At 47.3% G+C, this 24,779-nt stretch overlaps 1 protein-coding gene across 2 annotated transcripts in view; it reads left to right on the plus strand.

Moving 5' to 3' along the window:
• The window catches only part of TMOD4 (tropomodulin 4), a 304,747-nt gene that overhangs the window by 233,618 nt on the left and 46,350 nt on the right, over positions 1 to 24,779 (plus strand). For both annotated transcript variants that reach the window (XM_069649866.1, XM_069649872.1), the window contains 2 exons: positions 847 to 936; positions 15,779 to 15,909. In XM_069649866.1, the coding sequence (XP_069505967.1) occupies positions 847 to 936; positions 15,779 to 15,909 (221 nt within the window). The remainder of the gene's footprint in view (positions 1 to 846; positions 937 to 15,778; positions 15,910 to 24,779) is intronic.

The raw sequence follows: 24,779 nt of genomic DNA on the forward strand, positions 1-24,779 counted from the left end.
GGATCCTTCTTTCACATGTGGTGGACTTGTCCAAGGGCTCAGGATTTCTGGAAGGAATGCCTAGCGGTCATTGCAGAAATCACGCATATTTCACTTCCACTAGAGCCCGAACCTATTCTCCTGGGCACCCCGGTACCCCGTCTCTATCCACGGACAGGCCCCAAGGCCAAACTGTTATCTCAATGCTTGCTGGCGGGTAGAATAGTGGTGTCCCGCACATGGAAGTCAGAGGAGGCCCTCTCCTGCCCCTCTGGTGGGTGAAGCTCTGGGATGTGCTCATCACAGAAAAGGTGACAGCAGCTAGAGCGGGTCTCCTCCACCGCTTCCAGAACATTTGGAACCTGGTCCTTGAGTTCGATCGAGACTTCCCAGCACTAACATACAAGCCCCAGCTGGCCAGGAGGGTGCTAGAGAGTGGGCCCGCCCCTCAGGAGCAGGAACAAGGAGAAGGGACCTGAACACGGGACAAACACAGGGCGGGTGGGTGTAAAGGGAGTAACACTTTCGTATAATAACGCATCCTAAATGTAGACTTTAAGTGAATGTAATGCTTTCCTGCCTTGTTCAAAAATAAACATTTTTTTTTTTAAAAAGCCCACGCAGAGTTTAGCTAACCAACTCAATGTATCGTCTTTGCTTACTTCTCTTAACATTACGAAGAGTGGTGTGGCTTGTTTGTTTCTTACTTTAAACCAGGTATTTAATCTACGTATTTCTTTCATTACGTGACAGTTTAGCTGCCCTGTTATCTCCCTCTCTATATGACTTTTGCAGAGGCAGCTGCCCTCTTCATGTGTGATACATGTTCTGATGCATTTGTAATCTTCTGCCTCTGTCTCTTTGCAGCCATCCTCGGCATGTACACACTGATGAGTAACAAGCAATACTACGATGCCATCACTTCCGGAATAATCACCAACAAGGAAGGCATCAACAGTAAGTGCATGGCGCAGGCTAGCTCGAGGATGTCTCTTTGTGTGCTTACTGTCAGATTAACAGTGCATAGTTGTGTGAGTACGAACGTGCGGGAAGAGCTTTGGAAAATGAGGGGCAAACGCCCCCTGAAACCGTTTGTTTGGATGTTTGTTATCTCAGGGTTCCAGATCATTCCTTTGCTTATCTTAGTGCTCTGCCGCCCCTGGTTGTATTGTTCAAATGGAAACATGGACAGAAACCACTGGGCGAGACTTGTGGGAACTATCCCTTTCTGCCTGCAGGAGCAAACTGCCCACTCGCGAGGAAGCCATTACAACTGAAACTCCAGGGAAGGACTAGCCCCCTCCAGAGAATTTGCCAGGAAATCGTACTTGTCTGTGACCCTCTTCCCGTGGTCCCCCTCCCCAAGGAATGTTAGCAGGAAGCAGTGTCAAATCAGTACTGAATGGTGCAGTTTAAAGCACACTGGAGCAGTTACAATGCCCAAAAATATGATAGTATTTAAAAGCAAAATGCACATTTGTAATGGCACCTGCCAGAATGGTAACGCTGTGGATGTGATTTGGTGCATGGTTGATCTTGTCAATTGCTAGTTCATTGTGCATGTCCATCTACACTGCACCATACCCAATGTAAGTCTGAGTGGCGCTAGAGTTGAGGGTGTCTTTGAGATTATAGTGGACAGTTAGAAGGGTGGTCCTGAGCAACTGACTAGGAACTGTGGGCCCTGGATTTGTGCCAGGGAATATTGTCACCTGAGGTAGCATGGCTTAGCCTAACATTACACAATATGACATAACAAGGCATGAAAGCTCTCGGAAGAATGTTCCCATGGATGTAAACAAATAAAAGCGACCACTGTGATGTTTCCATAGTGAAAAAGGTTGTCCCCAGCTGTTATTGGGTGGGCTGTTGGGCACGGTCTGTCAATAATAATGGACCTAAAGTCATTCTACCTCCTACACTAACCAACAACACATATTGTCACACAACTCCAACACCGAAACAACCCAGGTTACACCACCAGAAGACATGTGTCTATACTGAATGTCCCTAAACGCCACATTAACCCACCACCGACACATAAACATGATGCTCCACACGCCTTAGACACCACTGCCAGAGGCGCTGTAGACAACCACACAAACAGTTTACATTAGCAATCTGAGGCACACATTACTCACTGTTCCAGACAACTCACAACATATTTAAAACCTAGACACACAGAACGTTCTCTTTTTTCATATCTGCACACATCAACATGGCATTGCAGAGGTGAGAGAAGATAAGAGACGGAGGATGGTGATGAGGAAGCTGGAGGAGACTGAAGAAAGTGACGTAGGGGGCAAGAGAGGTGGTGCCTAGGAGCAGGAGAAAGAGAGAGAGAGGCAGAGAAAGAAGGGGGAAACAACAGGTGATGGTGGAGACAAAGGGGGGGGAGAGGCAGAGAGATATCGGGAGAAGATGGTGAAGCAGCCAGAGATATCAGAAGGAGGATAAGGGATATCAGGAGGAGATGGGAAGAGGGCAGGAGGACGTGGTAGTGAGACTGCTAAAAGAGATGCTGCCAGACCAAGAGGTAGCAGAGCCATTAGTGAAGCTGAGGTGGAAGAGGCATAGCCTGTGAAAGCTGAGGCGAAGAGGGGAGGTACTTAAAGTGAGCTACATGCCTTGTGGACCAGTGTGGTGTCCAGTCATTGCAACCCAACCTGGATGTCACAAGAGCTCAGAATGAGGAATCGTATAGCAGTGGAAGGGAAATATGAACGGAGACATGTCCCAGAGGAACAAGATTGTTGTGGAGGCATGAGGAGAACAGACAAAAAGGGAGTTGGGTTGCAGTTAGACATCCCCTAGACCAAAGCGAGAGGAACCTCCCTCCAACCTAGCTATCCAGCCAGGGGCCAGTGCAGGTTCTTAGAAGCCTCTAGCCTCCTTCCAATGATTGCCCAGATCTGGACATCGACTGTGAACCCGGCATCAGGACCCTACAAAGGAAGTGAAAGAGAAAAAGAAAACAGCATTTAGACACTTCGAAAGATGTGCAGAGGGCCCTTAAGTACCCTTATTCTGGGCATGACTGAGCCCACCCAAGGATTGCCAAGAAGGCTCTCGGACTTGTAAGACTGTTGAAACTCAAGAAGAGGAACTTTCTTTTGTACTAATTTGAGATCCAAGGAGAAACTATCCTGAGGTTTTTTTCCAAGTTGAAACTTTATGTGTGTTATCCAAAATAAATCCAATTGAAGCCATCTGTTTGGGTACATGGGTCTCACTGATTCCCCCACCTCAGCTCCATGACAATGTTCAAGTCCTTCTCAGACAGAAGAGTGAAATACAATCAGTGGCTCACCAGGCTTTTTGGCTGCTAGCCATCATAGAAGTTCCTCGCACGGTACCAGAAGTTCAGAAGGCAAAACATACCGGACCGATTTAGTGTATGGTTTTTGCTATCAGAGCTGGCCTGCTCAAGTGAATGTTTCAGTGGTGTCTTCAAAGAGTTACACTTGGTGTTCCTGACGTTTCCCTAATGCAATCAACACTGGGCCCTGTCTTGAGGAGCACATTCAGCCAAACAATGGGCTAGGTAGGGAGGTGTCTATTCCGTTTAAAACTGGGGCTTGGTCCATCCCATCCCGAGTTACCTGGGCAGACGGGCTCCAGAAAGAGTCCTGAAGACTGCAAAAAGTCAATTTCGACTCTAAAAAGTGGTTGCTCCACCTGAATTCACCTAGAGAGGATATGAGTCAGGAGAAACACAAACAAAATAAGAAATCGGGTGCTGTCCCTGCACTGTTGGCATTCTAAGGCTTCACTCTAGTAGGGGCTCTTTCTGGCTTTGCTGGCTTTGCTGGCTACCCAGCACAGGATGTGGACGCCCCATGTTCCAGGCCCTGGAGCTCTCAGTGCGACCGAATCAGGGGCTGTGGCGGCTTAGAAGTCAAAGGTCATCAGACACTCAAAAAAAGTACGTGTGTCCCGGGAGCTTTCAACAGCTACTAAGGCACACTATTCTCATGACTAGACCTGTCAAAAGTTCTCCCTGCTATCTTGTCCATGGCTTGCAGGACTTTCCCCGTAAGGTTATAGCATCTGAAAATGCTGACACCTAAGGCTTGTCTTAAGGTTCTGTGGGTGAGTGATCTTGTTGGGTCTTCATCTTAAAGTCTCCACCATCTCCAATATACAGTAGCACCACTGATAGTTTGGCACTACTTTACTTTCCCCAGATAGGTTACTTCCATCCCAGGTCAGCCTTTACTGTGCTCAAACCCAATACCACGCCATCAACATGTGCCAGATCTGGTGGGTCAGTTTCAGTCTCAACCTCAGCTTGCAGCTTACTTTGCACTGCACTTTTGCTAAACACCTTTGGAGCATTCATGAAGTTTCTCATGAAGTATGTTTTCTTCAAATGCTGGTATCACAATGTGTTCTGTCGTGAGCTCCGATAGAATGTGAGCTCGCATAGATTATAGAAAATGGAAGGGGGAGAAAAGGGCGAGTGTCATTGACGGTTGGAAAAGGGGCAAAGCTGTGCGGTGTCTTACCGTCTGCTGGCATGGGTACTGGTGGTGTAATTCAATGAAGTACCTTTGAACCTCCATCTGCGTCCCTGGTTGGCTCCTGGATGAAGTTGTAACAGTTTGGAGACAAGCGGGAGTGAAGCTCATCTGCACCAACCATCACGTATGCCTCTGTGTCATGGGAGTAGCAGTTTCAGGGCGCGGATCAGTCCTGATTGCTTTTCCGAAGCAACGGTATGCGGAGTGCCACAAAATGCTGAATTAAGAAACCGTTTTGCAATACGCGCCTTGCACACTGAATGACGGGAAGAGAAAAGAAGGGTTGCCAAGGCAACCTTATGATTACACAACAAGGAGAACAGAAGAGAGGAATGAACTGAGCTGAATAATATCACACATTCTAATTCAGAAGGCTGTGAGGTCACTGTGGAACATGGAGTGTGGGGGTTGTCAGTTGGTGGGAAGGATCTCCTGTTGTTGGTTGTTGGGAGTTATGCTGCAGGGTTTTAACAATAAACTTACCTTATACTTCATCCTGGTGTGCCTTCGCCCTACCTCAATTTGGCGATGAGAATAGCGGAAGTCTCCTCTGGGCCTGTTGTGCTGATGCGCGCCTGCGTAACTAATTCTGGTGTTTGCAAGTGTTATTAACCCAGCGGCGGATATGGTGTGGAGGGCCCTGAGGACAGGCTCGCTGTCGGCGAGTCAAGGGCGTGTCTGTGGTCGGGTGGACCAGGAGCTGCATGTGCCAAGCACTCCCTTGGGAGTCGAAGCGGAGCAGTTTGAGAGGCAGGAGCAAAGCAGCTTGAGTGCTCGCGGCTTAGAAGAAGGAGCAGCGAGCATCAGGAAGCGTGGAGTGGCCATCTTGGTTGTCGCAGCAACCTACCGTAAACAATGAACCCGGTATCATCATTGCTCCTGAACGATTCTTCTTCCAGTGGTTTTTAATACTTTTTTTTTTACTTCTGGTTTGACACTCTGCACTAGCTGAGAGGTGCTGAGTGGGTATTTTCCAGTCAAGGGAGCTAGTGAAGGAGTTGGAAAGGAGGGACTGGCTGAGGTTCCGGTGCTGGAGAAATGTTGGCGACTGTCATCCTCAAGAAGCCTTCCTGCCAAGTCCTGGTACGCCAAACACACCCTGGAATTAATGGAAGGAATATTGGATGAACTACTTGGGTGCCATTGAATATGAAGGAATGACCCCGGTCAAAAAGATGTTATTGTTGCATTCCTTAGGGCAGGAAGGCCAGAAGAAATATAGGGATTTGCCGCTCGTGACTGATGCCCAAGGAGGGGGTGATATGGATGAATATCAAAAAGCTCTTCTTCGGTTGGACATATTCTTTTCACCCAGGACCAATACAGCTATAAATCGCTATAATTTCTACACTCGGAAGCAGCTGGAGCACGAGTCGGTGGAGGAGTATGTTAGTGCACTGAGGACTTTGGCAGGTACATGTGAGTTCACTGCAAAGATGGGGACTGATGAGTTGATAAAGGACCAGATTATTATCCACACAAATAATACAGTTATCCAGGAACGCTTGTGGATGTGTGGGAATCCCACCCTTGAAGAGGCTATTTCTATAAAAGTGGAGCACACCTTGTTGTGTTCCCATGCCATAAAAGAGAAAAAGAAGAGTGACTTGTCAGAGGTGGGCAAAAGTGATTCCGGAAAGGAACAGTGCCAGGTGAATGTGGTCACCAAGAGAAGGAAAAAAGGTAATGCAAAGAAGGAAGAACCTAAACGGAAAGGTGAAGCCATGGTAGAGAAGAAGAAGGGGTAGCCATCTTCTGATGCTGAAAACAGGAAGTGTTTCAGATGTGGCCGTTATGGACATTTTGCCAGCTCTAAAACTTGTCCTGCGCTTAACCAAAAGTGCACGAATTGTGGTCTCAAGCGACACTTTGCAGTGACGTGCCGGAGGAAGATAAAAGTTTCCTGTATTCAAGATGATGATGAAGATAAAAGCTTCGATGATGAGGATCAAGTACTATTTGTGCAGGAGAGTAAAGGGGATTATTCTTAAATGAAGTGCTGATGTTTTAAGACCAGGATAGATGGTTTTCAGGTTAAGCTAATGGTGTACAGTTGTTCACCCTACACAATACAATCGGGAAGCCAGATGGGAGAAGCTGCGGGAAGCAGGCTTATCTAGAGTGCTTAGGAGATCCAACATCAAGTATCCTGGTGGATTTGAAGGTTCCAGGATTACCATGAAGGGGATGTTCCAGTCAGTGGTGGAATACAAAGGAAGGCTGGCGGTGGTCAACATGTACATAGCATGGAAAGGTGTGGACATCTTGGGTTGGCGAGATCAGGCAGCCTTGGGTATTAGATTGGACCCCAGGAGTAATGAAACAGTTCTGTTCGTACATAGCAGTGCCACGGAGGAGGAGCATTTTCCAGAAGTGTTTACCAGCAAGGTGGGATGTTTGCGATGGTTTGCTCATAGGCGGAATGGATCAGCCTCATAGTGCGGCACAGAGGAAGAATGAGAAGATCAGAATGTGTTTTGACCTTAGGGGCGTCAATAAGGACATTCTTGTGGACAACTTCCCATTGCAGGCGATCACGGAGATGTTGAGCAGTGTGGGAGAGGCGGCTGTGTTTACCAGCCTAGTCTTGTCTGCAGTATATCACAGATTGTCAATGTTTAACAACCTTTATCACACCTTTTGGGTTATTGTGTTTTCGCAGGATGCTGTTCGGACTAGCGTCCAAAGCGGTAATGTTTAAAAAGGTGATGAGCAAGGCCCTTAGGGGAATTAAAGGTACAATGGTGTACCAGGATGACATTTTGATATATGGGAAAACCGCATTGGAGCATGACAAGAGGCTGTTTGAGGTTTTGAGCAGTCTCAGAGATAGAGGGTTGACGATTGAATTGAGTAAGTGTCAATTCAGGGTGGAGGAGGTAAAGTATCTGGGAAATGTCGTGAGTGAGTGGGAAGGGGTATCGCCCAAAGAAGGATGCCATGAGGGCGGTAAGAGAAGCACCAGTACCTAAGAATAAGGATGAAGTGAGGGGAATTTCAGGTCTTGCTGAATTTTACAAGTTTAAGAATTTCGCTGTTGTATCGGAACCAATTAACAAACCTTTGAGGGGGAGTGTGGAGTTTGTTTGGTATGAGGCGTGTCAGAGGGCTTTGGAGGTAATAAAGGATGAAATTTGGGATGCACAGAATTTGGGAGGCTTCAAGGTGGAGGATTAGTGGACTATTACAGTGGATGCCAGTGTGAAAAGGTTAGGAGCGGTTCTTTCTCAAGGTTTTGGAACAGAGGAAAGGACACTTTGTCATGCATCGACAGCAGTCACAGAGTGCGAGAGTAGATATTCGGTGATAGAGAGGGAGTTGCTGGTATGTGTGTGGGGAATTGCACATTTCAGGAACTATGTGTGGGGCAAAAGGTTTTTGGTGAGAATGGATCATAAGCCGTTGGTGGAGGTACTTTCAGTCAAAAAGGAATGATGAGAACCACGCCTAGGATTGCCTGTTGTACTTGAGAGTACAGGAATATGATTTTGAGGTAGAATATGTACCTGGTTTTATTATTAGAGTGGCATATTTTCTGTTAAGGGCACCTTTGGAGGGAACAGGGAATTTGGAGGTTGTGCAGGAGGAAGAGGAACTTATGGTGGCTTTTCTTGAGGAGATTGCAGATTAATATGTGGTGATTAAGAAAGGCGAGTGGAAGGATGGCTTAGCAGAGTATTCTGTGCTTGAAAAGGTAGTGCTGTGGACGAAACAGGGTTAGCTGTACAAAAAAAGATTTTTCTGATGAGTTGAGGGTGTACTGGGAAATTAAGGACCAGTTGATGTTGGAGGATGATGTGTTGTTGAGGGGAAGGGACGGGTGTTGCTGGTACCTATGTGTTTTAGATAGAAGCTTGACAACAAAGCTCATGAAGGGCATTCTGGCACGATGTGCACCAAGAGGAAGTTGAGTGAGAGGTATTGCTGTCCAGGAATGGATGTGATGGTGGAGCGGGTGATTAGGGAGAGTGGTGCTTGTCGCAACTGTGATAAGGCATTGAAGACTCACAGACAGGAATTTTTGCTGCTGCAGTTTCCTGAGGGAGCGTGGTCGCATGTGGCTATAGACAATCTGGGACCGTATGAGAAGTTTGGGAAAGAGCATAGGTTGTTGATTGTTCTGGTGGATTATTTTTCCAAGTGGCGGGAGGTGAGGTGGGTCAAACACATTTCTAGTGGTGAGATAATTAAGTTCTGGAACAAGTGTTCAGAAGAGTGGGTTGGTTTCCCTGTGGAACTGTGGAGTGATAATGCTACCCAATTTAGGTGTGCGGAAATGTCAGAGTATGCTAGGAAGAGAGGGTTCACATCCTTGTATAGGCCTCAGTCTATTGGTGCTGTTGAGCGTTTTAAGAGGGTGTTGGTGGGTGTGATTGAACAAGGGGTGAGGAATGGCATGTAAGTGAAAGAAGCTGTTCGGAGATTCTTATGGAATGTAAGGATGCCTCCTAATGGGGTAATGCAGGTGTCACCATTTAGGATTATGAGGGGTAGGGAGGCCAACACGGGCCTCAATCCTGCGTGGTTGAACAAAATGACTAAGGTTGGTGATGTAGTATGGAGGGCCCAGGAGAGTCTAGATTTTGATACAAGGTTGGGGGAAAGGATGAGTGAAGCAAAAACAAGAAACAAGAGTTATTATGATGCAAAATTGGCTCGCAGAACAAAGGCGAGTGTCGAGGTGATGGTTGGGTCGTGGGTGCGTGTGAAGAAGGGGGTGCATACAGTCGAAAGAATGTTGAAATTTTCAGAGCCCAAAAGGGTCCTTGAGTGTTTGGGCAATGCGGTTAGGCTGGATGATGGGTCCATTTGGAATCTTGATAGAGTGGTGGCGGTGGAAGGTGTGGACGAAGGAGTGGTGCATGGGGGAAGTTTCCAGGGTTGGGGGATGTGTTCGGGGATGATTGTGGAGTAGGAATAGGGTATAACTACCCCTCTGGTGAGGTCATTGGAGTGGGCTCTGCTGATATTAGTATTGGGGTGATTGTGTTGGTGGCGGTTCAGTTAGGAGAAGAAGAGGGCCAGTATGGATGAAGAATTATATTAGGTGATTTATGTTTATGTATCAGGATGTATCTTTTATTCAATTGTCTTTGTCAGGTCTCTTTGTGTATTTACAAGGTACATAGTTTACTCTGTTTAGTATGCATATTATGAAATGTTATGAAGTTATTCCATTGTTTTATTCACTGTTATGTATGTTCTCACCTGTCATTAAGTTAAAGGAATTTGGGGGGAAGATGTGTGGTAGCTATCACACGTTCTAATTCAGAAGGCTGTGAGGTCACTGTGGAACATGGAATGTGGGGGTTTGTCAGTTGGTGGGAAGGATCTCTTGTTGTTGGTTGTTGGGAGTTATGCTGCAGGGTTTTAACAATAAACTTTCCTTATACTTCATCCTGGTGTGCCTGCGCCCTACTTCATTACACGAAAACGAGAACAGAAGAGAGGAATTAACTGAACTGAATAAGTGGAACAGTGATTATTTTATTTCTTTTCTCGAATTGATTGCAATGAGAGAGTTGGTGCACAAGAAATTTAAATTATTATTGGAAATTGCACAAACCAATACATTTTACTATAATGCAGAGTATTAAAATCCACCCACCAGCAGATATATTTTAATGTTTCAGGACGCATCAAGAATTATGTGGATGGAATGGAAAGAATATTAGGGGAATTATATGAAGACAGTGTAACATGAACGATTGACATCAGAAAATAAATTACTGCTTTTACATGCACTTGGACCAGAGGGATAGCCGAAATACAGGCAGCTAGCTCCTTTGAGTGCGACAGATTTACGAGCAGGCGACATGGACATATATGAAAGAACCATGAAACAATTGGAGCTAAACTATGCACCTGAAATGAAAGTAGCTATGAACAGGTTTAATTTTTATTAGAGAGTGCAGAAATGTGACGAATCGACAGAAAAAGATGTCTCAGTATTAAAAACGTTGTCTTTAGTTTGCAAGTTTGGAATGGGGATTACAATTGAGGAATTGATTAGAGACCAGATTATTATACACACGAATAACACACTCATACAACATAGACTATGGATGTGTGGATACCCTACACTAGCAGAAGCAATTGCAATAGCGAAGAAGATAAAGCACTCACAGGTGTGCTTTAAGGAAATTAAAGGGGAAAAAAGAGGTTTTACAGGCGAAGTCAGAGAAGTAAGGAGGCCTGGCAAACTCGCAGGATAATGTAGTGGGGAAGAAGATGGAAGGACATGTGAAAGAGAAGGAAAAGGACACCAGGAAGGAGAAAAAACTCACATTCCAAATGATGGAGATAAGGAGCAGAGTGTGAATAGGAATTGGCATCAAACAGAAGGAGAGAGAGCAAATGGCGTCTGGAAGAAGGAGAAAAAACATGTTTTTGCTGTGGGAAGAGCGGGCATTACTGAAACTTAAAATATTGTCCTGCAGCAAATCTTAAATGTGCAAATTGTGGCATTTTGCTGTTGTGTGTAGAAATAAAAAATAGAGTTTGTTTGGTACAAGAGGACAATACATCTGAGGATGAAAGAATGATAAAAATAATATGTGAAGAAAATAAGTCCGACCTCAAATGCCTGAGTTGTGTGATGCATGTGGAAGTATAAGAATGAAGGTGATGGTGGACAGTTGTTCGCCATATAGCATAATCCCTAGAGAGAAATGGTAGGAGTTAACACAGTGAGGTGTTAAAGCAACCTTATGCAGGACAGATATAAAAAAAGCCAGGAGGATTTGAAGGGACTAGGATTCAGATAATGGGATATTTCCAAGTTCTGGCTGAATTCAGAGCAGAATGGCAACAATCAAAGTGTTTGTTGCAAAGAAGGGTGTGCAGGTGCTGGGGTGAAAAGACCAAGCTGCACTCAAAATAAAATTGGATCCATGTCATGAAGATCCGTACGGAAGGGAGGAGGAAATGAAGATGAGCAATTAGAGGATATTCTCACCTCTAACATAAATTGTGTTAAAGGATATGCACACAAGATCATTTTGAAATTGGGAGCTGAGCCGGTGATGCCTAGAGCAAGGAGCATTCCAAAGACTTTAAGCAGGAAGGTGGAGAAGGAGTTGGACAGATTAGAAAAGGAGGGAATAATCGAAAAATGTAATCATCAGAGTGGATATTCCCCATAGTAGTTGCAGCCAAAAAGAATGGAAAAATAAGAGTGTGTTGAACTCAAGGATGGAAACAAAAATTTAAAAAAGGGCAAGTACCCTTTATCAAAGATATCAGAGATGCTAAATTGTCAGTGGAGCAGAATTGTCACAACTTTGGATCCATTAGCAGCATGACCATCAGATTCCACTAACTGAAGAGAGCAAGGACATTACTTAATTCATCGTGCCATTTGGATTGTAATGATTTAACCATATGCCATTTGGGCTGGCATCAGCAGCAGCCATATTTCATCGTATGGTGTCACTCAAGGATTTTCAGGAACAGAGGTTTATCAGGATAACATTTTGATTTATGGGAAGGGTTAGAAGAGCATGACAAAAGCCTGGAAGCAGCCTTTCAGGAGGTTGAAGGCGAAGGGGTTGTCGATTGAAAGATCAAAATGTACATTTCAAAAACCGGAAGTAGAATATTTGGGGCCTGTTTTGAACGGAGAAGGGTACAGACCCAAGCATGATGCATTAGAGGCAATCAGGAATGCACCGGTTCTAGGAAATAAGGATTAAGTGAGGTAATTTCTGGGTCTAGCTGAGAAGTGAGAATAGAAGATGGTTCCGTTTGGAATTTGAAGAGAGGGGCTACGTATTCAGGCACGTTTGCTAGGAAGGAGAAGGAGGTTCAAGTTGGTGATGGGTGTAGTTGGATTTGGGATTAAAGAAATGATTGTTGCGTGCCGAGTGAGGAGAGAGGTGGGAGTGGAGGAAGTACTGAAGAAAACGGGGAGAGTGGAGGAAATACGGAACATTGTGAGGGGAATTCTGTAAGTAGGAATAAGAGAGTGAGAAGACCACCCAAGTGGACACAGGATTGTAACATGACTAGATACATTTACAATGCATATATTATTTAAGCGTTAGGGCCTATATTCTCTAAATGTTGATTAGGTTGCACAGAGTTGTCACACAGCCTGCTTACACATGGTTAAGTTGGAGTACATAGTTTATGTATAGTTTACTTCACAGTTTTCCAGATAGTGGAGCGTTTGCTTGTTTTCTTTGGTACTTATTAATTGTAGGGTGGGGGATGTGTTGTGAGCTGAGATAGAATGTGAGTTCACATAGAATATAGAACATGGAATGGGGAGAAAAGGGCGAGCGTCATAGACGGTTGGAAAAGGGGAGAAGCTGGGCGGTGTCTTATGGGTGCCGATGGTGTAATTGAATAAAGTACATTAGAACCTCCATGTGCATCCCTGGTGCTTCCCGGATGAAGATATAACATGTTCCTGCAGCCCGAGACCCCATTAGCACCTTCAGCCATAACAACAATTAGCCTTTGGCCTCAGGGACGTAAATGGAGCAAGTTGAGGCTTATTATATCAGCCCATCGCAGTCATTATACAGGCCTATAAAGGAGTATACATCCCTTAACAGCTGTCTTATGTTAAAATATTTATCATAAAATTGAAAAAACACAAAACCACTGAAAAATGCTAAAAAAACAAAACATACATTGAAATAAAAACATAATTTTAAAGAAAAGCTTAAATTGCTGGCCATTGAGAGGTGTTCTCTTCTCAGGAGGCAACCACTGATTTCTATATGGGCAATAAAATAGTCCCACTCCATTCTTATTTCTTTTCCTAATGATCCTTTGGGATTTTTTTTAATCAACCAGAACATTAGCTTGCTTACTTTTCCAGAACCCGTCTTCTAATGCTGCCACAAGAAAGTTATCAAACCCCTAGAAAGACCTTTGAAGGTTTATGGTGGGTCTTCTCCAGCAGAAAATGGCTTTCAAGGCATCTGCATCCTGGGCTGTCAATCGGTCGGAGACAACCAGAGATAACCCCTCCAAACCTCTTTCATGCACATGAGGTTAGGGCCAAGATGTGGCACTTGCTTTTTAATGATGCATTGTGGGTGATGTTATTTGCAGAGCTGCCACCTGGGCTACTTTGCATGCTTTCTGCAAGCATTAAACATATGAGACAATATCAAGATTAGATACTCAGTCAAAGCACACCGGAAAACATTTTTGGCAAGACCTTGGTTGTATACTCCAAACTTAACAAGGAATTATTGTTTATCTGCTTATTAGTATGCAAGTAGGTAGACTTGTTGTGGAGAACCTTCCAACACGCTGCCTAGAGAAGCGTGCACTACACAGGAGCAGAGGTCAAAGAGAGTGTCCTACTCTGGAAGTACTTCGCCAACAGGCAGCTTCCCAGCTGGAAGGGCAAGAGTCACAGAAGCCCAGGCTATACTTGAAGGATGGCCTTCTCTACAGTGAGCCTATTGAGTCTACCCCAGGAGACTACAGAAGACTTGTAGTGCCTCAGGAAGTGATACCCCAGTTTCTACAGTTAGCCCATGAGCACCTTAAATTCAGGAAAAATCTTTAGATATGGCTATTCAATGTGTAAGTGACAGAGAAGCTAACCAGCCAATGCTAAAAAAGGAAACCAAATCACTGCACGTGGCATTCAGATTCATGACATACAACAAACCCAGGGGGAACACCACACTGGCGCCTGATGCTCAAACCAGTACGGGGCATATGGAGAACTCCTGTGGTATATGGAGAATTCCTACCGACCAGCGTCCAAACAACGATCACCACACCACCACAGACACAATACCAAGTGCCTGTAGGACAGGGAACAAACTCCAAGTGAATGCTGCAATGGCTCCCACCAACATCCATACCCTACCGTGAAAGTTATTCAGGGCACCCACACTCACCAAGCGAAGAGCAATGAAAACGAACACAAAGCAACAAATACCAGACTTCTGACGGTAATCACACTCACACAAGAACAAGGCTGGACCATGAACCCTATTTTATCCTGAAGCTCTGCACATCTGCACATAAAACATCACACAGAAGCATAAACTAGTCACTCACAAATCACTGTTTATAGACCCATCCCTGACCTCTGAGCTCTACACCTCTAAATTCCAATAAGAACAGGACAGCTCATAAGCATTGCACCCCTGCACGCCAGGCAAACAAGGTCTCCTCTTTGGACACAAAGCCAAAATCGCTTTTAATCAGAACACATGTAGAATACTCACATGTACTTCTGGTCTTCATGTAAAAACACAAAGCACGGAAATGTTGCATTTTCCCTTTCCTCCTGACTAATCCAACCCAGCAACACTTTTTCAGATCCGCCAGAGCTCCTGGAGACCATGTAATTGGCAGTGGTGCGCTGTACAAACCCTATTAACAACATGGAAGCAGGACTAAGTAGATGGCACTCGCCATTGTAACTCTTGCACTCCTAAGTTCATAGATCATCTTTCTGCTGACGTTTCACCAGGCAACCCTTCTGTCTGCTCCTGTAGGTCTTTGCACTCTGGTGTGAAAGGAAAGTAGCGGAACAGAGACTTTGATCTGTGTTGGGCAAGACCTGGTCATTGATGCGGCCGTATTGGTATTTGTACTTCTGATTCTTAAATGAGGAAAGACATGTGCCAACTAATGGTTGCTCCAGTTGCGCCCTGCCCTAGAAGGGTTGTCCTATTACTGACGAGAAGAGTTACCACAAAGTAATCCGCTTCCATAAAACAGTCTAGAAGCATCTGGGAAAGATTGACGCTAGCCCCAGTTTTGTTTGATCAGTCTTTGCATTTTGGAGGGAATGCAAACAGCAATAATACCAATCACCTCCGCCCAAGTACTTCTGCCAGTACCCATTTTAGATACTTCATTTGGTGGTTTTCATCTCAGACTGGCCTTTACAGCCAGGCTCGAAGAGTTATCCCAAGAGGCCAGGGTGGGCACGTTTAAAGAATTATTGCACCATGTAGTGATTGATTTGAACAAATGTCAATAGCCCAATAAGTTTTCAAATCCATACATTTCCACAGAAACTCTGAGTACTAATCATATAAAATGGTGTTAAAAGACCTACATTCGTATTGGCGAATATGGACCACTTTTTTGAAGTGACGGAAACTATTACTTCTCCCAGGCTAGTAAGGGGGTGTTTAGGGTACCTAAAATGTTGGTGGGTTCTACAGAGGGTAATAGACTTATATGTCCGAAATCGTGTGACGTGGATAGTTATGCCATGCTGACCAGGCTTCAATGTACTCACTTGGCTTTAAACTGTATGTAATTTGGGTTTTGTTGTTTCTCAGGTGTGGTGCAACCGGACACATACAAACAGGTTCCCGATGAGCCCCCGAACCCTACCAATGTGGAACAGACCCTGGCAAAAATCAAGAGCAACGACAAGGATTTAGAAGAAGTTAATCTCAATAATATCACGGTAAAATCCTCGTCCTGTACATGGAGGCAGGGGCGGTCGGGGTGAGAGGGGGCGCGGGGATGCTGAGGTTGTTCCGCACCCGTGTCTTCATTGGGAATCCAATACTGTGTTCTTGCACCACCAACGCCAATGGGCTCATCCAGCCATCACCAGCCAAACAAACATTAGGGGGTGTAGGCTTCGATTTCCCATTTTGAAATTCCAGCCATAATAATCTGTAACCCAGACTAATTCGATTGCAGATATATGCACGTGTTATCCCAACCAGTTCAATCCATTCCAGATAGTATCCAGTAAACCCAATCCAAATATGCACCCACTATAGTCAATGTTATAGATCTATGCCTAAGTGGTGCACCTGTAGCCCCAGCCTGAACAATCCAATCCAGATACCAGGCAGTATAATCCACTCCACATTTCTGCCCAGCATCATCGAGCCCAAACATCTGCTTGTTAAAATCAAGGATGTGTATGTGTCACTGAAGTGTGTAATATGTGGGTTCTGTCCTTGGTGTGGGGTTTGTATTTGGTGTGTGCTTGCACGTGCCGCGTGTCTGATAAAGCCACAATCCTTTATATCGTCCACTATTGGAGCCCTGGGCACACATTTTTCACTGAAATTCGCTGGTGAAAAGGACATATTTGAATGCCTTGCAGCATTGGGAGCCTCACCAATGCAGCCCTGTAAGTGGCATAGAGGGACACTATGAGCCCTGTAAGCCGAAACCTAGCAAACAAGGCCTACTGGAATACCAGGGACTGTCCCCTGGTGAGGGGTCTCCTTCAAACACTGATATCTCATTCCTCTCAAAAGGTCTAAAAGAGCATGAAGCAGAGGTTCTACACAACTCTTTACCACGAGGATAGACAGGGACTGTGTCAGGGCCTTTCAACTCTTTCAAATGAAAGGAGTCTCAAGTCCCCCCCCTCCCCAGCAACTGCCCCCATGTTGCCAGTCAACAGTCTTGTAACACGGCAATATATTCATGTATTTATTTTCGTTCCGGGCTTTAAATGTGCACTTTGCAGCACTTCCATTACAAGCGGTGTTTTCTCTTCCCACAGGATATATAGAAGTGTCATCACCTCATTGCCTTTTAACACTGGTTCCTCCACATCAGCTACTTGCTGACAAAGAAGGGTTTAGAGCTCTTCAGTGACCATTGTGTGATAATCTGTGGCTATTAAACTTATCTCGCTTGCCAAATCAGAGCTCAAGTCGAGGGGACACGTGGGTGGACGGCGTCAAACCACTTTGTTCAGAGGGCAGCCGCCACCCCCTTGGTATTTTAGAGGTAAAATGGGAACCTGTCTCTTTTGAATCTATGCTAACCTAGGGATTCATACCGCGATCGCCAGGTTCGCAGGCCAGGTACTTCACCACTGCACCATAAAACCTGATGAGAAAATAACATACAGAGGGCGCGGTATAACATACAACTAAAGTTGACATTACATATTTTGGGACTGCATATTCCTTGGTATTGATTCTGGAGTTTAAAACATGCACACCTTTTTACATTTGCGATCGCTCTTAGAAGAAAATATCCTCTCTTCGATGGTGGTGTGTATTGATTTTAGGAAAGCCAAATGCCATTCGTCCTGTGCAATTTGAATGGTTATGGAAAGCCAATTGAATGAAAATTGCTTATTTCACCTTGATCTGCTCGTTTCTGGTGACGTCACATCCACTATGTGTGTTAAAGCGCCCCCCCCCCTCCCCCCACGGTGCCTCCGACTGTTTACGCTCTAAGCAGGGGGGCCCAACCATCATGTTGAAATGGGCCCCTACACATCTTCAGCTAGAAACCTATGAGGTGTCAGGATAACCACTGCCTAGGTAAACGAGTGTCCCTTTGCACCCAGTAGATGCTAACGTATCTTATATGATGAATGTTTTCGTTTTCCTGAAAGCCTGACCTGGCTGTGACCCTCGAAGACAGGAGAGTCGGTGCTGCCACCCCTTCCGCACTCCATAGCCCTCTTCAGCTCGGTAGTCTGCAGGTACATATACTGCTTGCGGAGAAATAATACGTGTGCAATGGGTTGGTGGCAGAAAGGACAGTGTATATGGTCTGAGGTGGCAACAAGAAGGCCCTGCGCTGAAGTGCTGCACAGCGCGAAGGCAGCTGACAAGGCGAGGAAGCGAGGCCAATGTGTTAAAGTGTCGCAGAAAGGGGGCGCGGGGAGTGTGAAAAGGACACAGAGGGGGAAGAGGTGGCAAAGACGCGCTTTGCCACAGTGCAACAGCGGAAAAGGCGGTAGAGAGGGGAAGAAACGGCTAAGTGCCAGTGTGCTACAATTGAGACATCAGAGAGGGGACGGGAGCGGTAACGATAGAGTTTTGCTGAAGTTCCGGGGAAGGAAGGTGGGTGTTGGAGACTGTTGGGTGTGACCCTCCCATGTGTATTGCCCCTTTAAGGGGATGTGTCCCTCCCACGTGTGTTGCCCCTTTAAGATGGGCCATGACTGTGTCATGGCCCAAGATGAATAAAGGGAGCCCCTGCAGGCACGTGAGACAGAACGGCTGCAGACTCCATAAGAGGTTGGTCTGAGTCCGTGTCTCACTTATTGATGTAGGCGGCAGGCCTACACATGGAGGCACAGGCCTGCAGGTCCTGTTGCCATGGGACCCCTTTGCCAGGACGGTGGCCTAGGTCCGCATGGTCAGGAGCCTGGCAGGCTGTGCCCGAAGTAGAGACGTTTAGCTGCAGATAAAACAGTAGATATTGAGGAAGGGAAGTGACCGCCTGCTAAAGTGTGGTGCCGTGCAGAGGAAAGGCGTTGTAAGTGCCGCGGTGCTAAAGTGCAAGGGAAGAAAATACAGTAAAAAGAGGGGCGGGAGTAAAGTACCCAGCAGAAGGCAAGGGTAGTGATAAAAAATGCTGTGTTCTAAAGCGCCCTAACAAGAAGGCGGCCACCAGCCAGGTAATGCAAAGGGGTTAAAGCGGCTGTGCGCCCAAGTGCTGTGGCAGAGAGCAGAGGTAAAGAAGCTACGCCTTAAAAGGGCATAGCAGCAAGAGAAGCTGGCAGCGGTGACACAGAGAGCAACAGGTGGCAGGCTGTGCCAAATGGAAGCCCGTTCCTGTTTCTGACCGGGCGTGTAGACGAAGCGCTGTTATGCGAATCTCCACCTGGCAGGAGTGTTCACACACTGACACACACCTTATCCCTGGAGAGTGGGGAAGGGCTTGGTCTGGTGTTTGATGAACAGATGAGGATGAAAAGGAACAGGTGGTGCCAGGAGTAGATCGAAGTAGAGCAGCGGTCGTTAAGAAGCGCGTGACTGGCTGAGGTTTGCTCAGTCTGCACATGGCGGTGGTAGAAGTGACCGGGAGCGGTCCGGAGCGGCGTCCCACTACTTTTAACTTTTACCGTTAACAGTTTGACTACTTTTTGCAAGCATTTTCATCATTCCAGAACTGTTCTTTCTGAAGTTAAAGCACACTTCTCCCACCTTACCACGCAATAGCAGTTACAGCTAAACAGACATCTTTTCAACGCAATTGGTTGTTAAGCCACATGTCGCCAACCCTTGAAAAACGTTTTGCATGTTGCTCCCTTCCTGCCCACTCTGCCCGCAGCCGGGGTCACGGTTCCACTTGGTATACGTATACCACTTACACGTACAGTGTACGCGCAGGAACATAGTGGATGTCCCCGATGTAGAACCACAAGTGGATTGGCAGGTAGGGACATTTAATTTTTCAGGCCTGTTGCTATTTCTGTAAGGCCAAGAGGGCTGGGGAAAGTCAGAGTGAGGTAATGATGGAGTGTCCGCCGGCATTTACCTATAGGCCTATGCAAAGGACGCAACTGAGTATGTACACCTGAGTAGCCCCCAAAAAGGGTTCCATGTGTTAATATCCCCGCAAAAATATCGCCATACAAAATAATCGGCATATTTTTGCGGCGATATTAAAGCATGGAACCTGCGTGGGGCCACCCCCGCAACACCTGCATTATTTTTAAAGGAGCGGGGCACACCCCGCTCCCAAAAACCCCCAAAATGATCTCCCCCAAAAATATCGCCTATGGCCGTTCCAGACAACCATAAATACGGCGATATTTTTAGTGGGGATAATATGTAGTGATACCCCAAAAAGCAGTTGAAGCAGAACAAGAGGCACTACAGTTTCCATTCCTAAGGAGTTCTGGTGCAGTTACTGCACTTTTAATATTATACAAAAACAATGTTAAGTTTGAGTGCAACCATTCTCTGCAATTACAAGGTGTCGACATTGCCACCAAACTCTGTTGAAAACTAGCATTTGGTGAAATATGGACATAAATTGTCCATAACTACATATTCCATAGATGTGTATAAATGTGCCATGGACTGGGACAGAATCAAATCTGTGCTGGATTCTAAATAGTTTGAACCAGGTGGATTCACCAATTTGATTAACAATGTCCTTTGGTAAAGATGACACCTACTTCCTTGATGTAACGCTCAGAGGAGAATGTGGCAAGCCGGAGGTCCACAAACCACACTACGTTACCCAGTACCTCCAGACACCCCACCCAAAAGGAGATTGACCCTTTTCCAAGGAGGCAGAGTGTTAAACCAGTGTCTGATGATATGCAAGCAAGGATCAATGGCAGCGGCGGGGATCTGAGATTGCACATGCGGCAGAGAGATGGTCAATGAACAGGGAAGGGTGGACCTACTAAGATGCTAGATACAAGTGCAGAAGGCTTCCGGGCCGCTCATTGCCCCAACTGTCAATATTGCTTTTACCTATGTTAGAACACAATGGGCCTCATTACGAGGTTGGAGGTAGCCGTGCCGGTTGCCTTACCTTACCGGCAAGGGTACCTCCAAACTCGCATCCGGGTCCGGCACCCGCGAATGGGCAATTACCGGGCTATTCTGGCCCATTCTGGCCCAGCCGGACCCGGTAATTGCCCTTTTGCGGGTTCAGGGCCCGGTACATCCCCATTCCCATCTGATAGGGCTCAGACGGGACCGTCTGATAGGGCTCAGAGGGAAATGGGGAGGGTGCTACCATCATGTTCTGCTCGCGGGTTCCGGTACAGCCACCAGTTCAGACCTGGTGGCTGCAAGGGCACCCGCGAGCAGAACTCCTAGTATGGCGGTACGGTAGCAACGGTGCCGGTAGTGATACCAGTGCCGGTGTTGCCTTACCGCCATGCTTGTAATGAGGTCCAATGGCATAAACTACAGTCAGGTGTGACCCTGAAGGATGAACGTCAATTACCTTACCTGTGTGCTCACAAGAGTCAGAAAAATGTGAAAGATGCATGGTCTTGTAGATACCTAGAAGACAACCTTTTCCATCACAATGAAGACATGGTCATACAGTTGCTACCAGTGTAAACTGTTATGTTATGTTCATGGGATTTATACTGCGCTGTAATGATATGGTCAATGGGAGTGCCTGTGCAGACCACTTTACAGCTCACTGATTCACTATAGAAGAGTTCAGCAAGTGTGAAGCAGATCATGTGGATTGCATGTGAACTTGCCCATCTGGCCTTATGCCAGACAAAGGTCTATACAATTGAGCACAACAGGCGGATCAAGAAAGGCACTGGCCCTCATTACGACCCTGGCGGAAAGTGACTGACCGGACCGCCACAGCGTAAATAGCGTTTCCGCCATTGCACGAAGGAGCAAAGTGCGGCCCATTCCGACCCATCGGGCACGAGCACCACGGCATGGCGGAAGTGCAAAGTCCGCGATGGCGGAAATGACCCCAAAACGGCCCACACCGCCGCCGTACGGCGCCCTAGGTGCAATACCGCCACCCATCACAGCGGACACCGCAGTGTGCGCCTACCGGAAAGTACGGTGACCGGAAATATACGGAAACGGAAGTAAAAACATGGGCCCGGAACGGGAAACATCCCGCCGTACACCTATAAAACCACTAAAACCACACAACCACCAAAAACACTACCCTGAGACACACCCCAACCCGTCATCCACCCTAGCGAAACCAAGAAAAATGGGAAAAGTAGCGAAGAAAGCGTGCGACCGCAAGCGGCAGGTCCACTTCTCCCGTGAGGAACTCACCGTGCTAACAGAGACCCTCCAGGAGAATGCAGCCGTCGTCTTCTCCACGCAAATGACCAGGACGGCACTTGCAAACAAGAAGGCCATATGGGCTCTGGTGGCACAGCGGGTAAGTGCGGTGGGGACCGCACCCCGCAACCCACAGCAATGCAGAAAGCGATGGGACGACCTGCGGATACGCGTCCGCAGCATACTCTCTGCCAACCGCAACATTGCCACAGCCACCGGGGGAGGTCCTGAATCACCCATCAAGTTGACCCCCTGGGAAGAAATCTGTGCCTCCACCATCGGAATGGAGAGCATAGAGGGAGTCGGAGGGATGGAGAAAGGAGTGCAGACATCCGAAGATTCAGGTAGGTGGGCCAGATAAAACAATGCCAAATCCACAAAGTCCAATCATGTGAAGTACCATGTGTCCACATAGTGCAACAGAAACACATGTCCAGGAGAACGTCCACACACATCGGCCTGATAGCGCACGTTAAAACCCACAATAAATACATAATTAATTAAAAACCCCTAAAACACGCACTACACGTGCAGCAGGCACACCCTAACTGCAGGCTGCCAAACAACTGCACCCTCACTCCACACACAAATGAAAGCACCTCCAAGGCCCCGACCCAAATCACCCTCAGGTACCACCCCAATGCATGTGATACAATGCCATTCCAATTCCCACAGACCCATTAATAACCCTCGCCCTCCTTTACTCCACCACAGGGTCCGATCCAAACGACAAGCATCAGGACACCCCTACCAGCACACCTGCAAAGAGGGCCAAGACCAACGGCCAAAGACCCTCCACCTCAGCTGCACGCATCAAGACACGGCAGCAGCACAAATCAGGTGGCAGCACAGAGGAGGGAACATCAACAGGCACCCCAGCAACCAGCATGCCCACACCACCACCACCACAGGTCCCCCCAATGGATGCCACAGAAGGCACTGCCTCTGGTGGCAGCAGCACCATAGGTGACACCCCATTGATGGCAGCATGCTCCGACACAGAAGATGGGGATGTCGAAGTCAGATCCATCCATGACCTGTCCCAATCCCCCTGTCTGTCCCATCCCGTACAACATGAGGATACCATGCAGGGGCACCCACAAGACGACGACTGGCCATCCCCCACAAGCCCTGTGGCAAGGCAACATGAGGTCAACAGCCCCTCTGTGACACCCCCGCAAATGGCCATGGCCCAGCAGAGGCAACAGTCCCTCGACCAGTTAATCGTGCAACAGCAGCAACTGGCCACGCTCCTCAAGGACCATGCCGATGAATGTGGGGGCACTAAGGCAGACATAGAAACATCAACTGAGACACTTAGGGCAGAAATGGAGAGAGGTACAGAGACACTAAGGGCACAAATGGAGAGAAGCACCGAGAGCCTGAGGGGGGAACTGCATGCGACGTCCAAAGACGTATGTGCCGAACTTGCCGCAGTGCGCCGTGTGCTCACTGAGCTCTCGCAAACCCTTAGGGACATGCATGGACGTGAGCAGGCAGAGACATCATCCGTTGCAAGTTCCGTCCAGGGCAGCCCCCAACGTAGATCTGGGAGGAACCTGCGCTCCACAGGCAGGGGTGCCCCTGATACCCGCAGAGGGGGCTTGCAATAGCGACAGCCCACTGACAATGAGTATCTTTGGACACTGGTGTTCGGGGGGGGGGGTAGGAGGGTGGAGGGGGTGTGTTGGGCTCACTTGGGTGGTGGGTCGATAGGGTGTTCAACATGATATCACATATGCCATAAACAGTGCACGATCAACCAATGAGATGTGTGGACATTGATCTTTGTGTACTAGGCCATCATAGGCGTACAGTCCATATTGTGCATGTCCCAGACACACACAGTGCCACGAGTCCCGTGTCCATGTATCAGCCACCAGGCGTGAGTGCTAGAAGCATGCATCAATGAGATGCTGACGAATGTCACGGCCCTCCGGTGCCTCGCAGACTCCTTGAGGTGCTGCCACATCCCCACCCTCATCATGACCATCATCAGGTGCTTGCAGTTCTGCGTCAGGGGGCATGGGCACATTTCTACGTACGCACATGTTGTGGAGCATGACACATGCCATCACCATCTTTGCAACCTTCTCATGGCGGTACAGGAGTGCCCCGCCAGACCTGCTGAGGCAGCGGAAACGAGTCTTCAGTAGGCCGAATGCCTGTTCTATGACTACACGGGTACGTGAGTGGGCATGGTTGTAGTCCTCCTCATGCTGGTCCCGTGGGTTCCGGACTGGTGTGAGGAGCCATCTCTTCAGTGGATACCCAGCATCACCTGTATGTGGACGAGAAACGTATGATGTGGAATGCCATTGCTACGTACGCACACCCCCCCCCCCCCTTCCTGCCAGGTCATTGCCGCATCACATACCCCACATCATCATGCATGAAATGAGACTCACCGAGTAGCCAGGATCTGTTCCCTGCGTGTCGCTCCATGTAGCATGGTATAGTAGAGTTCCTCAAGACCATAGAATCATGGGTTGATCCAGGGAATCTGGCACAACAATGTGTAATGATCCTGTTGGAGTCACACACCATTTGTACATTCAGGGAATGAAATTGTTTACGGTTGCGGTACTGGGCCTCCATGGCATGTGGGACGACCAATTCCACATGGGTGCAGTCGATGGCACCAATGCAACCCGGTATGCCGGCAAGTGCATGGAATCCCACTTTTGTGTTTGTAATTTCCTGCTCCGAGCGTGGTAGAGAGATGTAGTCGTCTGCGTGCTGCAGGAGGGCATCGAGCACTTGCAATAGTGTCCGTGAGAACAGTGGCTGAGAAATGCCATGCAACTGTCCGACTGTGTGC

The sequence above is a fragment of the Ambystoma mexicanum genome, chromosome 1p, assembly GCF_040938575.1.
Source record: "Ambystoma mexicanum isolate Mex_15411 chromosome 1p, UKY_AmexF1_1, whole genome shotgun sequence".
Classification (NCBI taxonomy): domain Eukaryota; kingdom Metazoa; phylum Chordata; class Amphibia; order Caudata; family Ambystomatidae; genus Ambystoma; species Ambystoma mexicanum.